The following is a 15,947-nucleotide window of genomic DNA, read 5'->3' on the forward strand; positions in this document are numbered from 1 at the left end:
CTTTCTTGGCAGGGGTAATGTAAGCTTGAGGGCAGGTCCAGAGAAGGGCTTCTTTGACAGTTTCTTGGCATGCACTCTTCATGCCCATGCACTGCAGGCAAGACGTGTGGTCTGTAATTATGTCTTGGGTTGCCTTGAATTAGCTGTGGACAGATGTTGCAACCCACATGATGGAGGATAGACAGTTGATACAATAAGCCCCCACATCTCAATGTTCCTTCCCTCCCATCCTGCCAGAATAGCTTTCCATGCTTCCTGATCAATACTGAAGAGCTAAACCAAAAGCATGTGTCACATACTACTCATTGAGAGCTGCTGGAAAGGACCAAGAAAGAGGCAGTGATGCAAACAGACACCATCTCTGCTACACAGGGAAGGGTTCCGAGTTCTAGCTTACAAGGTTTACTGCAGAGACAGATACTGACTGATGAGCCAGGAAGAAGCAAAAGAACAAAAATGGAAGATAGCAATGATGTGGGATGAGGTGATATGGCTCAGGAAACCAAGTGTAAACGATCCCAGAAGTAGTGAGCTATGAAAAAAGTCAACAAATCTTAGCAGACCTGAACCGGCACCTCAGTTGCTAAACGGCACAGGTGATTGTACCAAAATAATTCTATAAAACCATCATCAGCCCAGTCTTAAAAAGCAAACATGTTGTAAGATAGAAAACTAGAAATATGTACAGATCTTTGTTAACCGAAATTGTAAAAAGAAGAAGAAGAAGAAGAAGGAGGAGGAGGAGGAAAACGGAAAAAAGCCACCATTTCCAGATTAGAGGACAACTTTGTGTCCTTTTTAGCTTCACAGGGGAAGTGAAAGGAAAGGAGAACCACTTGAAACTGAGATCTCCAAGAGATGGGAATGTGTTTCCTTAGCAATTACAAGAAGTTCCTTGGTTAACCCAGCACAACTGGCTATTCTGCCATTGAAGTGGCTGCCTTGGAAGAAAGTTATGAGGGACAATCATGCTCTTCACGTCCCTCAGTCTCACGTCAAATAATTTATCGAGCTGAATGCAAAGTATGGAAATAGAACACCGCTAATTGATATAGGCTGTTAGCTGTTTGAAACAGGCATCTGGAGGGAGACTACAATTTCTGGTTATTGAAGAGAACACAGTAATAATTTGCCCCGTTTAACAGTCATGACTTAAACGGTACATAATTTATTTTCATTCTCTCATTCATATATATATATATATATATATATATACATATATATACACATATATATATATATATATACTGAGTTAAAAAAAATATTACAGTACCAATGATTCTTGTTATCTACATCTATACAGCATTTTTCAAGCTGTGTGGAAATTTAATGAAATAATTATGATTTATTAATTTACATAAAAATACTTTTTACAGTTTAAAGGATAACTTCTCAAAGGGTTAAAAAAATTGTTTTTGTCAAGAATAAGTAGCTCCAGCTATTGTGATTCATGGGAGTTAGTCTGCTCTTCGATGACTTGTTTCACTATTTCTGCCAGTTTTAACCGATCCACTTTATCCGTGAATCCTCTGCCTAAAATATAAAAGGTGAACTTTGTTAGCTCCAGAAAATATAAAAAGGAAAATGGGGGTGGGGGGCAGGTGGAAGAGCACTCTTTCAAATGCATTCATTTGCCTTCTCGGCGGTGTTGTCTTTGCTTGGACTTTGACATGCAGCAGCCCGAGAGGGGGCCTTCTCGGTCCAGGCGCCCTGATTGTGCAACTCCCTACCCGCTCATATACTTGGTGGCACTGAGTCTTACAAGCTTTTGGCACCAGCTAAAGACCTATTTGTTTATTCAGGCTTTTGATTACGTTTTCCTGTCTTTTCTTTTGCAGCATTGTATAAACTGTTATTTATCTGTTACTCTTCTCCCTGGTTTGATTATATTTTTGTCCATGTTGCATTATTGTGCTGTGTTTTATTGCATGTACCCTGCTTTGGGATTATATTATAATGAAAAGCAGCTAAGACATCTCTTAAATAAATACATTCATTGATACGACTGGGCATTTATGCAAATAGTTTAATATAAGGATGAATGTCCTGTCACTGCAGCTGGACAGAGACAAGGCTTCCTAGGGTTCTTCGTTTATCATGTTCACATCCTGACCAACCCCCAAGGAACTCAGGAATGCATACATGAGTTATCCCATTTTATTTTCACAGCAAGCCTGGGAGGGAGGTTAGGGAGATATATCAAAGTTATATCAAAATGAACCTTGTGGCTCTGTGAGAATTTGAACCCAGGTCTCTGGGAGCTGGCCCAATATTCTGTCCGCTGGAATAGCTGCATTTTGCTCAGTTGTTGAGAGGAGAATAACAGACCTCTTCCTTCTGTCGCTGCCGAAGAAGGGCTTGCACCTTCCTCTCTTGCTCCTTGTCCGAGGCACACATGGAGGTCTTCCCCCCACTGCCCCCAATTCCAGCATCCGTGGCACACTGGGTCATGTGATCACACCAGGGAGCAATAAAGCATTTGGGGCCAGCCCTCCCACTGTTTAGCAATGGGTGAGAATTTCATTTCGTTTTGTTTTTTTCATAAGAACTGACCAAAATCCACACATTTCTTCATAAATGGGAAAGAACTTGAGATTTAAAAACAATTCCAATGTGGGAGAAACAGAAAACGACAGATTTGCTCATGCAGGCCCAGGGCCTTGAATGCTCAGCTTTTACAAGCCTGAGTTTGTATCCCTGTGTATTTAACCATGTTAGTGCTGAATTAGGGTTGCCACTTTTTTCTGATGGGCTCCTGATCTTTAACAGCTGCATGGCAAGCAGCCACAATATGGTCCTCTCCATGCTGGGAATAGCTGTGCCTATTGAACTTGGCCGGTGCAGGTGGGCGAGACTTTTGTTTCTTTTTTTTATAAGAGTTTTCCAAAATTTGCACATTTCTTCACATATATGGGACGGAAAGAACTTCAGATTTAAAAACTTCGAACGCGGGTGAAAGCTTTACTGACAGATTTTTCCATCCCTCCCAGATGGGGAACTGGAAGCCGGGAAATGCTCAACTACTTTTAATGCCTCTACATGCAGTTTTTACGCTGAGCAGGTGTGCGGCACTTACCGTTCCAGCTAAAGGTCTGAAGGGTGTCTCGTAATAATTTACACTCCCTGTTATACTTCCACGCTTCCTGCATCACTTCGTTCAGCTTCTCATCCTCGTTCTCGCCTGTTTCAAAACAGAGAAAAAGACATATGAGTGTTCCTCATAGGCTATGCCACACCGCATAGAGGAGAGGATGGCTGACACCCCCCCACCCCCGCAGCCCAGATGTACTGCTGCTTGGTGGTCTGGTCTGAAAATAAAAGTGAGGAGGGAATTCTGTATGGGGCGGGGGGGGGGGGGCAGGAGGAGCACACACAAGCCCATTATCTTTTTTTCTAGCTAGAGCTTTACAGGGGTCTGTTGGAAGCCCACAGCAGAGCGATACAGTCAAAATCATTTATGGAGGAGAATTAAAGACAGAAAAGCAGGATAAGTTATTTTTTATGATTATTTTCCTCTTCCTCTTCCCATCCCTGAAGCAGTATCTTGAGAGAGTATGGAGAATAGTAGCAGTTAAGTGGCCCATAGAGGGCAACAAAGGGATCCTTATCTGGCCGGTGAGGGCATTCTGAAGGGCGCCCAGCCTTTGTCGAGGTCAGGGGACAGCTGTTCTTATAACATACACACATGCCAAACGGGCGTGTGATCAGTCAATAATGAAAGCTCCATTGCCAACTAGGGCAATGTAAAAGTAAAATCAACAAGGGACAGGGCTTTTTCAGGTGTGGCCCTGTAGTTATAGAATGCCCTCCCTGGCGCCTACAGAGTTATTCAGGTGTCATGCAAAGACATTTTTATTTGTTCAGGCATTTAAAATTTTGCTGCTGCTTTATGCTGATACTCTGGCTATAGTGCAAGATATTACAATGTCAAATTTTTATGCTGTTGCAAACTGGCCTGAAATTTAGCTGGATGAAGGGTGGCATATAAATATTTGACATCAAACAAGGGCAAATGGGTGGCGTCTCAGGCTTTAGCTAGGGGGTGGGGGTGAGAAATGGAGTTTCAACTTCTAAATCATTTGAATTCTTAAAAAAATACAATCTGGGTGTTGGAGAAAGGACTAAAAAAAGCACAGCAGGCCAGTGCTGCTGCCTCGTGGCATTCAAGCCCCCCCCCCCCCCCAAACATGACTTGTCTTAGAACGTGTGACCTTTACCAGCCTGTGGCAGGATGCACTGGGCAATCACGTCACGGAGCTTTTCCAGAGCGACGTTGGAGTCCTCGCTGCTGTTCTCGGGATCGTGGATATACACACTGTCCTTTGGCTTCGTTCTGTAACAAGGTGATGATGAGGAAATATGAGCGCCACCAACTTGTAAGATCCAGGCTAAGGTGCTCCCCTCCCACTAATGTCAGAGGGCACCGCCATCCTGCTGCTGCTTCTCCTGCTGCCAGCAGCAACACCTGAGAGGGATGAGAAAAATCTGCAAGCAACAAAAGCTTAGGCCTGAGGTCAGGAAACAAAGCACAGCTGAGATCCTTCAATGTGGGTTTTCTCAACCTTTGAACTTTGCCCCCCTCTGAGTTTCTTCTACCTTCCTGGGATCCCCACCCCATTCCAGCCCCTGCCAGCTATGTATTTGGGGTGTATGTGGAGATTCTCCCATACAACAGCATGCATCCCACTACTGCATACAAAGGGACCTGTGGATCAGGATGAATTGGGCAGTAAATAATTTTTTAAATCACACTATCCCCTATCCTTTGTGGCTATCCCCTTCACTGTTTCGCTGACAATGACTGGGCTGATCTAGCCACTGCCCCGAAAGAGGAGACCTGGAGCAACTCTTTTCTTGAGGAGGGAGTGACCCCCAGACACTGCAGGTTTTCCAGTGAGAGGGGATGTTTCCCAAAAGCCCAGCGCTGCCAACTACCCTAGCCCCAGTCTTTAGAACATGGGTGCTAAGCTTCTTTCAGCCAGGAGGCTCAGTTTTGGAGAAGTTCTTGGGGGCTGCTGTCCAGTGGTACACGTGGTTGAAGGCGAAAGGGATGGGGCAAAATATACCACCATATTTTAGCTTAAAGTTCAAAGTGATATAAATGTAACAAATATATAAGTAATAATAACAACACCCCTTCATGGATCACTGCCTTGTTGTGGCGAAGGGGCTTGCGTAAGTCAGTGAAGCCATAAGCTATGCCGTGCAGGGCCACCCAAGATGGACAGGTCATGGCAGAGAGTTCTGACAAAATGTGGTCCACTGGAGAAGGAAATGGCAACCCACTCCAGGATTCTTGCCAAGAAAACCCCATGGAAAGTTTCACAAGGCTAAAAGATATGATGCCGGAAGATGAGCCCCTCAGGTCGGAAGGTGTCCAATATGCTACTGGGGAAGAGCAGAGGGAATTTCCAAGTAGCGCCAGAAAGAGTGAAGCGGCTGGGCCAAAGCCGAAAGGACACTCAGCTGTGGATGTGTCTGGTGGTGAAAAGAATGTCCGATGCTGTAAAGAACAATATTGTTTAGGAACCTGGAATGTAAGGTCAATGAATCAAGGTAAGCTGGAGGTGGTCAAACATGAGATGGCAAGATTGAACATCGACATCTTGGGAATCAGCGAACTAAAATCGACAGGCATGGGCGAATTTAATTCAGGTGATCATCATATCTACTATTGTGGGCAAGAATCCCTTAGAAGAAATGGAGTAGCACTCATAGTCAACAAAAGGGTGGGAAAAGCAGTACTGGGGTACAATCTTAAAAATGATAGAATGATCTCAGTACGAATCCAAGGCAAACCATTCAACATCACAGTAATTCAAGTCTATGCCCCAACCACTGAGGCCGAAGAAGCTGAGGTTGATCGGTTCTATGAAGACCTACAACACCTTCTAGAACTAACACCAAAAAAAGAGGTCCTCTTCATCATAGCGGATTGGAATGCTAAAGTAGGAAGTCAAGAAATCACCGGGATAACAGGCAGGCATGGCCTTGGTGTACAAAATGAAGCAGGACAAAAGCTAATAGAGTTTTGCCAAGAGAACACGCTGATCATAGCAAACACTCTTTTCCAACAGCACAAGAGACGACTCTACACATGGACATCACCAGATGGTCAATATCGAAATCAGACTGATTATGTCCTTTGCAGCCAAAGATGGAGAAGCTCTATACAGTCAGTCAAAACAAGACCTGGAGCTGACTGTGGCTCAGATCATGAGCTGCTTCTTGCAAAATTTCGGCTGAAACTGAAGAACGTAGGGAAAACCGCTAAACCATTCAGATATGACCTAAATCATATCCCTTATGAATATACAGTGGAGGTGAGGAATAGATTTCAGGGATTAGACCTGATAGACAGAGTGCCTGAGGAACTATGGACGGAGGTCCGTAACATTGTTCAGGAGGCAGCAACTAAATCCATCCCAAAGAAAAAGAAATGCAAGAAAACAAAGTGGCTGTCTGATGAGGCTTTACAAGTAGCTGAGGAAAGAAGGGAAGCGAAAAGCAAGGGAGAAAGGGGAAGATATATCCAACTGAATGCAGAGTTCCAGAGAATAGCAAGGAGAGACAAGAAGGCCTTCTTAAATGAACAATGCAAAGAAATCGAGGAAAACAACAGAATGGGAAAGACTAGAGATCTCTTCAAGAAAACTGGAGATCTCAAGGGAACATTTTGTGCAAAGATGGGCATGATAAAGGACAAAGAAGGCAGGGACCTAACAGATGCAGAAGAGATTAAGAAGAGGTGGCAAGAATACACAGAAGAACTATACAGGAAAGATCTGAATGTCCCTGATAGCCATGATAGTGCGGTCACTGAACTTGAGCTGGACATCCTCGAGAGTGAAGTCAAGTGGGCCTTAGGAAGCATTAGTAACAACAAAGCTAGTGGAGATTACAGTATTCCAGCTGAGCTATTTAAAATCCTAAAAGATGATGCTGTGAAAGTGCTGCACTCAATATGCCAACAAATTTGGAACACTCAACAATGGCCACAAGACAGTTTACATTCCAATTCCAAAGAAGGGCAACGCCAAAGAGTGTTCAAACTACCGCACAATTGCACTCATTTCACATGCCAGCAAGGTGATGCTCAAAATCCTACAAGCTAGGCTTCAGCAGTATGCGAATCGAGAACTACCGGAAGTACAAGCTGGGTTTCGAAGAGGCAGAGGAACTAGAGATCAAATCGCCAACATTCGCTGCATCATGGAGAAAGCAAGAGAATTCCAGAAAAACGTCTATTTCTGCTTCATTGACTACGCTAAAGCCTTTGATTGTGTGGATCACAACAAACTGTGGCAAATTCTTAAAGTGATGGGAGTACCAGACCACCTTACCTGTCTCCTGAGAAACCTGTACGAGGGTCAAGAAGCAACAGTCAGAACCAGACATGGAACAACCGATTGGTTCAAAATTGGGAAAGGAGTACGACAAGGCTGCATATTGTCACCCTGCTTATTTAACTTATATGCAGAGTACATCATGAGAAATGCCGGGTTGGATGAATCACAGGTCAGAATTAAGATTGCTGGGAGAATTATCAACAACCTCCGATATGCAGACGATACCACCCTAATGGCAGAAAGCGAAGAGGATCTAAAGAGCCTCTTGTTGAGGGTGAAAGAGGAGAGTGCAAAAGCTGGTTTGAAACTCAACATTAAAAAAACGAAGATCATGGCATCTGGCCCCATCACTTCCTGGCATATAGAAGGGGAAGAAATGGAAGCAGTGACAGATTTTACTTTCTTGGGCTCCAAGATCACCGCAGACGGTGACTGTAGCCATGAAATTAAAAGACGCTTGCTCCTGGGGAGGAAAGCTATGGCCAACCTAGACAGCATAGTAAGAAGCAGAGACATCACCTTGCCGACAAAGGTCCGTCTAATCAAAGCTATGGTTTTCCCAGTAGTAATGTATGGCTGTGAGAGCTGGACTATAAGGAAGGCTGAGCGCCGAAGAATTGATGCTTTCGAACTGTGGTGCTGGAGAAGACTCTTACGAGTCCCCTGGACTGCAAGGAGGTCAAATCAGTCCATCCTCAAGGAAATCAACCCTGAGTGCTCATTGGAAGGACAGATACTGAAGCTGAAGCTCAAATATTTTGGCCACCTAATGCGAAGAGAAAACTCTCTGGAAAAGACCCTGATGCTGGGAAAGACTGAAGGCAAAAGGAGAAGGGGACGGCAGAGGATGAGATGGCTAGATAGCATCACCGATGCAATGAATATGGACTTGAGCACACTCCGGGAGAGAGCAAAGGACAGGAAGGCCTGGCGTGCTATGGTCCATGGGGTCACAAAGAGTTGGACACGACTGAACGACTGAACAACAACAACAACAACGTAATTATTTCTTAGAAGAGTCTTTTCCCCATTCTAAAAAGTTGAAACAACAGCACAGAAGCTGGGAAACCAAGAAATGATCAATGGACATGGAAAAGGGGTGGGGGAAGAGGGTGCTGCCCTCTGGAGAAACCAAGAGGGCTGGGCTGGAGCCACAGGGTGTCTGGATTTGTCCCACAGGCCTGCGCTTCAACATCCCTGCTTAAGAACTTCAGTGCCGTGGCCTGAGGAAAGCAGGTGAGCTTTTGGACAAGCCCCCAGCTCCTTCGCAAGGCCATTTTCCCCAGCAAGATTTAGGGCTGCCCTCAGCTTTCCCTTCACACCACCAGCCCTTCTGCATGCTTTTGCTTACACGCCCTGCACCAGGCAGAAAGGCCCCCAATATCCGCTGCAGGCTAGGCTGTGTTTCTTTGAAAGCAGCACGTGGATGTTTACCCCAGCAGCTTCCTTTTGCGCAGGATTGGGTTGTTGACAGAGTGCAGGGGCTTGAGGCTGACTTTGAGATCCTGGATCCTCATGTTTGCCAGCTGCTCAGCATGCGCCTGCTGTATTCCAGCCACCATTGCCTGGCAGGACCAGGGGAGGGGAGAAGAGAGAAGAAGTTACACTCCAGGTTTTCAGTCAACGCACAGAAGAACTAATAGAAAGCAGCTGCCGGAGCAGGGCTATGCTTGAATACAACACGTGCTTCTTGAACGCCACGCAGAGATGTGGGCCACGTCAAGGGAGACAGAACCCCAAGCAGGATCGACTGAAGTTCATCTCTCAGCTGCTTCTCAATATTAGATGAAGGTGTGAAAGGGGGGCGGATTTCTAAAAGTCTCTGGCAGGAAACTTCTCTCTCTCAGCCCAGATCTGCTTGATGGGAACTTGCCGCAAGGGGGCTCCTCCATCACGGGTCCAGATGGTGCTTGGACGCACCCTTTCAAACCTCCTAGAAGCGGGATCAGTCAAAGCAGTGGCGACCATTAACCAACAACAGCTTGGAAGCGTCAGGAAAATGTCAGAGCCCAACTTCCAACGGGGATGGATCGACAGGAGCACCTTGCACCAGTGCCCCAGGGTCTGACTGCAAAGCCCTCAATAGTTTGGGCCCACAAGATGCCAGAGGGCATCCTTTGCCCCTCTGCTCCAGCACAGGCTTTAAGGCAGATGGGAATCCCCCCCTCAAGCTGGCATTCACACACCTAGTCATGGCCTCCAGGGCATTCAAAGAAGTCACCTTGATGGTTGTCCCTCAGCTCGGTAATTCTCTTTCCCTAGAGACCGAGTGCCATGCAAACCGCTACAAAGCCCTAAAAAAGACAAATGTAGCTTTTTTCCAAGCTAAATATGTCCTTTCTAAGGCTCCATAGAGGCTAACTTCTTTTTTTTTGCCCCTGGCAGGAGTGTGCACAGCAGTGGATGCCCCAAAGTTGACCACCTCTGCTATAAACGTTGCTCTAAAGCTTGACATAGCAAAAGGGGTGGAGGCACCTGTTTCTTCCCCTCAACAGTAGCAAATTCTGCAAGCTAACCAACAGATCATGTCTCATTATGTTAGTGTGCCTTACTGAAATACTTCAGATTTGTCCTCACTCAGCAACATGCTTTGGAGAATTTAGCTTGTGTTTAGCCGATACCAGTTTCCATCCCCTTAAACTGGACACTAGATCTCTGTCAATTCTTTACGCTGATGATGCAGTGCTATTATCTCAGATGAATATTGGCTTGAGATGATTACTAGGAGCCCTTGCCACTTACTGTAGCAATGAACTCCCAACTATCAATTACAACAAGACTAAAATTATGGTCTTTACTAGAATGAGGGTTAAACGTTGATAGCAGATTAATGGAAATCCTATAAACAGGTAACAAGCTATAGGTACTTCGGACTAGTTTTTCACTCTTCCAGTTCCTCGGAAGTGCAAATAAAAAATGCCATGGCAAATACACAGGAGCGTCTCGGCTCTGCTTAAACTTTTTCATACTAAAGGAGGACACTATATTCCCTCAGCTATTCAGGTATTTGTAGCCAAGGTTGTACCTCGAATAATATATGGGTCTCAGTTGTGTACTTATGATAATTATGGGCCTTTTGAAGTCCTTCAAACCAAATTCCTCACAGCGATCTTTGCAGTCCTGCGTTGTGTTTCTAATGCAGTCTTTGGCCTGGAGGTGGGCCTAATTTCTATGGAGGCCCATGCATGGATCTGATAAACTTCTGGCTCAAACTCATCTTTTTCACTACAGGACTGGCCCCATTGACCTTAACAGATGCTTTTCAGTCAACACGGGGAAGGTTGTTGACAAAGGAATTACTGACTTACGGGTTCCCAACTGGCAATTTAATCGCCCTTGGATATTTTAAAGCTAAAATAACTATTAAACAACGAATATGGGATACAGAACTATTTAAATTCTGTCACAAAAGATCACTTCTCTGAGAGTGAGATACTTGTGCCTACACATTATCTGAACAATTTAACAATCCTCAAATTCAGAAAAGCCTTTACACATTAGATCAATTTAATGTTTTACTATCTATGTTTTTAGGGGGAAGATACTGGAAGGGTCTGTACCATGAACATACACACCTGTGATGGAGGGGAAGTGGAAACCATCAGGCATGTTTTATTACACTGTTCTTATTATCGAAAAATTGCTGGTTTTTTATTATACCTATTTTACAAAAACTGCCAGGCAGATCCAATGAATTTTTCCTTTCTGTTCTTCTTTCTGATCAGGATCCTTAGATTACAGATAGGGTGGCCAGATTTTGTGCAGCTGCTAGTGCTTGCCACAAACTTTTAGTAAAAGAGTACGATTTCACCAAGCTCTGGTGAAATAAAATTTTCACTCTGGGGTCATATTAGTCTTTTTGAGTTTCTGTATAATTATGTATGTTGTGTGTAAGTACTATACATGTAATGTGCTGATCTATGATCGTAATAAAATATATCTTTCTAGTTTGTGTTGCAGAATTTCAAGTATTCCTGCTTTCAGGACCCATTTCCACAACTAAGGTCACACATATTGTTACTTTTAACAGGCTTGGAGAATGTTAATAAGACTGCAATGTTTTCAAATACAGTCTTAAAATTAGACCAGAAACACTTGTAAATGCTGACCTTTGATTCTGGACATTTAACGTTAGGTATGCAATTGCTGTTCCTATGAGCATACACTTTCTATGGGTGTTTTTGTGAACGGGCTGTGGACTAATTTTAAGCAAACTATCCAACTAAGGTCACAAAAAGCAATTCCAGAAGTTGATGACTCAGGACTGACACCCACTGCTCAGCTTTTGAACTGGGATTCCCACCAGGGAGCCAATCAGGAAAGAGGGGTGGAGCTCTGCGACATGCCAATGCTCCCTGCCCTAGTGCCAATCAGCTGACTGCCAGGTTCAGGTGAGGCCCAATATGCTGCTGCTGCTGCAAGTTCCCTCCTCATTAAGTTGGTGGAAGGTCACAGGAGTCCGGCAGGCAGAAGAGCAGCTTCCTGGGTGACTCCTGACTGTCTAAAGATAGCAAGCCTGCAGCTGACCAGCCAGCCCCAAGATACGCAGAGAGCCTCTGATTTATCATCAAGAACTTCATTCCTCTTTCAAAGGCAACAAAGACTTGTGGCACCTGAACAACGAGCACGTTTATTCTGACATAAGCTTATGCCAGAAAAAGATGGTATGTCTTTAAAGTGATGTAAGACTCTGTTGTTTTTGCCGCAATAAGCTAACATGGCCACCCTCTGGAATACCGTCTGTCAGTTCGCTTCAGTTTCTGAACAGGCATATAGATCAGCAACTGGAGGGAAATAAGGACTGTTATCTCAGGATAGCAGATTGCATTAAAACCCTACTACATGGCTGACATGCAGAAGGTTCCCAGGTTCAGCCTCTGGTATCTCCAGTTATAAGGATCAGGTAGCGGCTGACAGGAAAGAACTTTTATTGCCCAAGAGCCTAGAGAGACGCTGCTAGTCAGAATGAGCAATGCCAGGTTGGAAGGACAAACGGCCTGACTTGACATAGAGGCAGCTCTCTATGTTCCTATAGCCCCCTCCCCTTTTTAAGAAAACATTCAACAAACAAAAACAGGAAGAACCTTGTCCATCATCAATTGGGCAGAGGGCAAAATGTTATCGAGTGCCTCCGTGGAGGTCAGCCAAGGGTGGTCCAGAACGCCTTCTACTGTCAGTCTTTCCTCCGGCTTTACCTTCAGCAACCTAAGAGATAAAAAAACACATAGTTCAGTCACAAGCCCATCCGTTTCCTCAAAGATGCACCCTCACACCTTCCCGTTCTTCCAAGGGCTTGTTTTGACTGACATGGTCCTGAGCAGCTCAAGGTTGCCACCCGCTGCCACCGCCATCTCTCCCTTTCTCTCAGAGCAGACGGTGAGCTCGGCATGTACAGACACAAGGCCAGGCAGCTCCGGAGAGGCAGCATCCCCACAGTCGGTGCTGGCCCAAGGTACTTTGCTGCCAGAACACCAAACAGCTCCCCTTGCTAGAGCCAACACGTTAACTAAGATGTCTCACGGCCCCAGACATTAGTGCCTGCCTTCGCTTCATCCCCCTAAATTCCAACATGTGAAGCAGCCTTCTTTCTTCACCCTGCTGCATAGCAGGACCTCAGACCATGGAACAACTTTTCCTGGAGGTTTACTGAAGTCTAAGCGCCTTTAACAGGTGCCCCTTGGTAGTGGAAGTTAAGCTGGTGGAGTGGAGACCACAACCATCGCTGAGACACCAGACTGGTTTCTACTGACCTTTAAGCTGGACTATACTGGCTGCATTGTGGGGGATCGGGCAGGCTTAAAATTGGAATAAGTAAATTCTGACTGAAGCCAATGGGCACCCAATCCCATGGGATGGACATGAGCCCCACTGCTGGAGGGCATGCTGATGGCCAGTCCCTCTTCTTCTCATGACACCAAGGGGAGAAAGGTTGGACCCTGGATCGGCAAAGTGATTGTACCTACACACGGAGGGGGTTTTGGTGCTCAAGCTGGATGGGGCTTGCTTTGGGTGGCTGAATGCAGCAGGATTCTCTTTGCCATAGCTGGACCCCAGGTCTGCAGAGCAGCTCCAGTGCTCCGTTTGTTCGGGCAGATGGATGGAGAAGTGGCCTCTTCCCTTGCACACGCCGCCTCCCACTCTGGGAGCTGGGAGCCCATGCCACATTTGCCAGCGAGGCTGTCAGATGGGCAGATCAGCACACTGAGCTCGTGCCCATTCAATAGTCTACCCTCCCTAGCATAGTGCCGTTACGTTCTGCTTCCTCCGGTCACGAAAATGCTGCGTGCTCCCTCCCCTATCTCAGCGCCGATACAAATTCCAGATAACTTCTAATTCTTCTTTGCATCTGATCAATGGTCAGAGCACAGCTTTCTCACGGGCTGCTAAGTGCCCCAACTCAGGGTTGCTATTATGAAGGCAGAAGAAGAAGAAACACCCTTCTTCCTAAGGCTGTGCCTTTCAAACTGTGTCCTGGGGAAATGTGTGGGTCCTTGGAAGAGAAGATCAGTAACAGTGAACGATATTCCCTGAAAAGGTCAGTCTGTCACTATTGTCCTTCACAACATGCAGGCACAGGAAAACACTGAGAATGTTCTAGAACACACTCCGATTATGTGGGATGAAAATGAGATACAAGAAGCTTGGCCAACACCACACGTGAATTATCCATCCATCCATCCATCCTCCAAGGAGGCCAAGGTGGCTAATGCTATCCTCCTCCTCCTTTCCATTTCATCCTCACAACAACCCTGTGAGGTAGGTTAGGCTGAGAGTCAGTGACTGGCCCAAAGTCACCCAGTTGGTTTCATGGCCAAGTGGGGAACAGAACCTAGGTCTTCCAAGTCCAAGACTCTAACCGCTACACCACACTGACTTTTGCTGAATTAAGTGTGCACCCCAGAGCACGTTCTTAATTCCTGGGCAATAGGCAGGGATTCTGTGGCAGAGAAATGGAGGGGGAAAGGGGTCCTGTAAAAATAGGAAGATTGAAAAGCCACCATTCTAAGGTTACATCTACAATAATGGCTTTTTCTTTGTGCCTGGGATAAGTGGAGCAACATTACCTTCTTATACCAAATCCTGGTAAATGCAGAGAAATGGTGGGACAGAAAAATAAAAGGCAGTGGAAATGGACAGCTCAGGCTTTTTGAGTGGAAAGGATACTGGTGACCGAAGGCTGACTCACGCCTAGGAAACAACCACTCTGTGAACAGAAGCCTCTCCCTGCTTGTAGCAACTACGAGCTCTGGCAACCACTACAGGCAGAACTAAACAGATCTGGACTACAGACAGGTGGGAGCCCTGCTCACCCACTCACCCGCTGGAAGCACCTGGGTTCTTTGAGTAAGAAAGAGGAGGAATAAGGAGAGCTGCACACAACCATCCCCTACCCTGCCGGACTTACTTGCGCACAATGTCCTTTGCCATTTCGGAGATCTGACTCCATTCCTCCTCCGGAAATTCAAAGCTCCCCGTCATGATTTTTTTCCGCATGTCCTTGGGAATTGTCCGACTGTGGTGCTTCGAGTAAAAAGGTGGGTAGCCACACAGCATCACATAAATGATGACACCCAGAGACCATAAGTCACAGCTCTAGGAGAGGGATAAAAAGGAATCTCAACTTTTTATGGGAGCACAACTTGGTGGCGAAGGTGGGGTGGGGACACGTGCATGTCCAGAGGCAGCCATGTAAAAATTTTGCACTGAAGGAAAAGGCAAACTCTGCCTTGAGGGAAATCAAATTGAGCACTTAAACTATGCAAACCAGCAAGTACAAGCGTGTGTGTGTGTGTTGGTAAAGATGCCGGGGATCGAACCTGGGACTTTGTGCATGCAAAGCAGCTGAACTGAGCCATGGCTGTTCCCAGACACAAGGGAGGTTTTTTTAAGCATGCAAAAAACATTGTGATGGTTGGAGGAGAAATATAAGTCACGGTGTTGGGCTGTACATCATCTGGGAAACTGACTGGAGGGTACGACAGAAGGACAATTAGTCATGTAGTACATTACTGTCAGGGTGGACACTGAGCCCATAGAATCCCAGAGTAGTTCTAATTCTGAGGAAGAGCAGCCGCTCCTGGGAGAGGAGCGCGCTCATCCTTCCCAGGGCCAACAGCTGGCAGGGATTCCTCCCACCAGCATTCCTAGCTTAGATAGCAGTCCCAGGAGTGAGAGAGCGCAAGAAGCAGACTCGCTGGACGCGCAACGCCGACGCAGGGAGCGGCGCCAAATGGAGGGCGCAGAAAGGAGGCGTAGTGCCTGGTTGGCGTGCAAACAACGGTTGCGCCCAGAGGATCCAAGGGAAAAGGGGAGGGACTCTCCCTAGCCCATAAGTTCAGGGTCTGCCAGTGATTCTCCTTCAAAAGGAGACCAACTGTTCCAACTTAGGCCATAGGTACTCTGCTGCTCATATCTAGTTGCTAACAGTAGAGTTGTTAAGTTGTAAAAGAGGAATAAAGCTTTGAAAAGAATCCCTTTGTCTGTGTCTGGACTTGGCTACTGGATTAGACTGAAAAAGGCTGCCAAGGAGCCCTTGACAACTACAGTCTTTGCAGATATTGCCTGCATCTTTTCAGTCATTTCCACAATCCCGAGGGA

The 15,947-nt window shown here is 45.9% G+C and overlaps 1 protein-coding gene across 2 annotated transcripts in view; it reads right to left on the reverse strand.

Annotated features, from left to right (window-relative positions):
- Positions 1–1,141: 1,141 nt before the first annotated feature.
- The window catches only part of MAPKAPK5 (MAPK activated protein kinase 5), a 29,738-nt gene continuing 14,932 nt past the window's right edge, over positions 1,142–15,947 (reverse strand). Inside the window, exons 9-14 of one of the 2 annotated variants that reach the window (XM_084820081.1) lie at positions 14,755–14,942; positions 12,434–12,554; positions 8,784–8,914; positions 4,218–4,333; positions 3,077–3,181; positions 1,142–1,533 (exon numbers count right to left, since the gene is read on the reverse strand). In XM_084820081.1, coding sequence (XP_084676207.1) covers positions 1,439–1,533; positions 3,077–3,181; positions 4,218–4,333; positions 8,784–8,914; positions 12,434–12,554; positions 14,755–14,942 — 756 coding nt within the window. In that variant the 3' untranslated portion in view covers positions 1,142–1,438. Of the gene's footprint in view, positions 1,534–3,076; positions 3,182–4,211; positions 4,334–8,783; positions 8,915–12,433; positions 12,555–14,754; positions 14,943–15,947 lie in introns of both variants that reach the window. The other variant, XM_084820080.1, reaches the window with a different exon arrangement.

The sequence above is a fragment of the Heloderma suspectum genome, chromosome 13 (genome assembly GCF_057233095.1).
Source record: "Heloderma suspectum isolate Gila_16-S chromosome 13, 16-S_ref, whole genome shotgun sequence".
Classification (NCBI taxonomy): Eukaryota; Metazoa; Chordata; class Lepidosauria; order Squamata; family Helodermatidae; genus Heloderma; species Heloderma suspectum.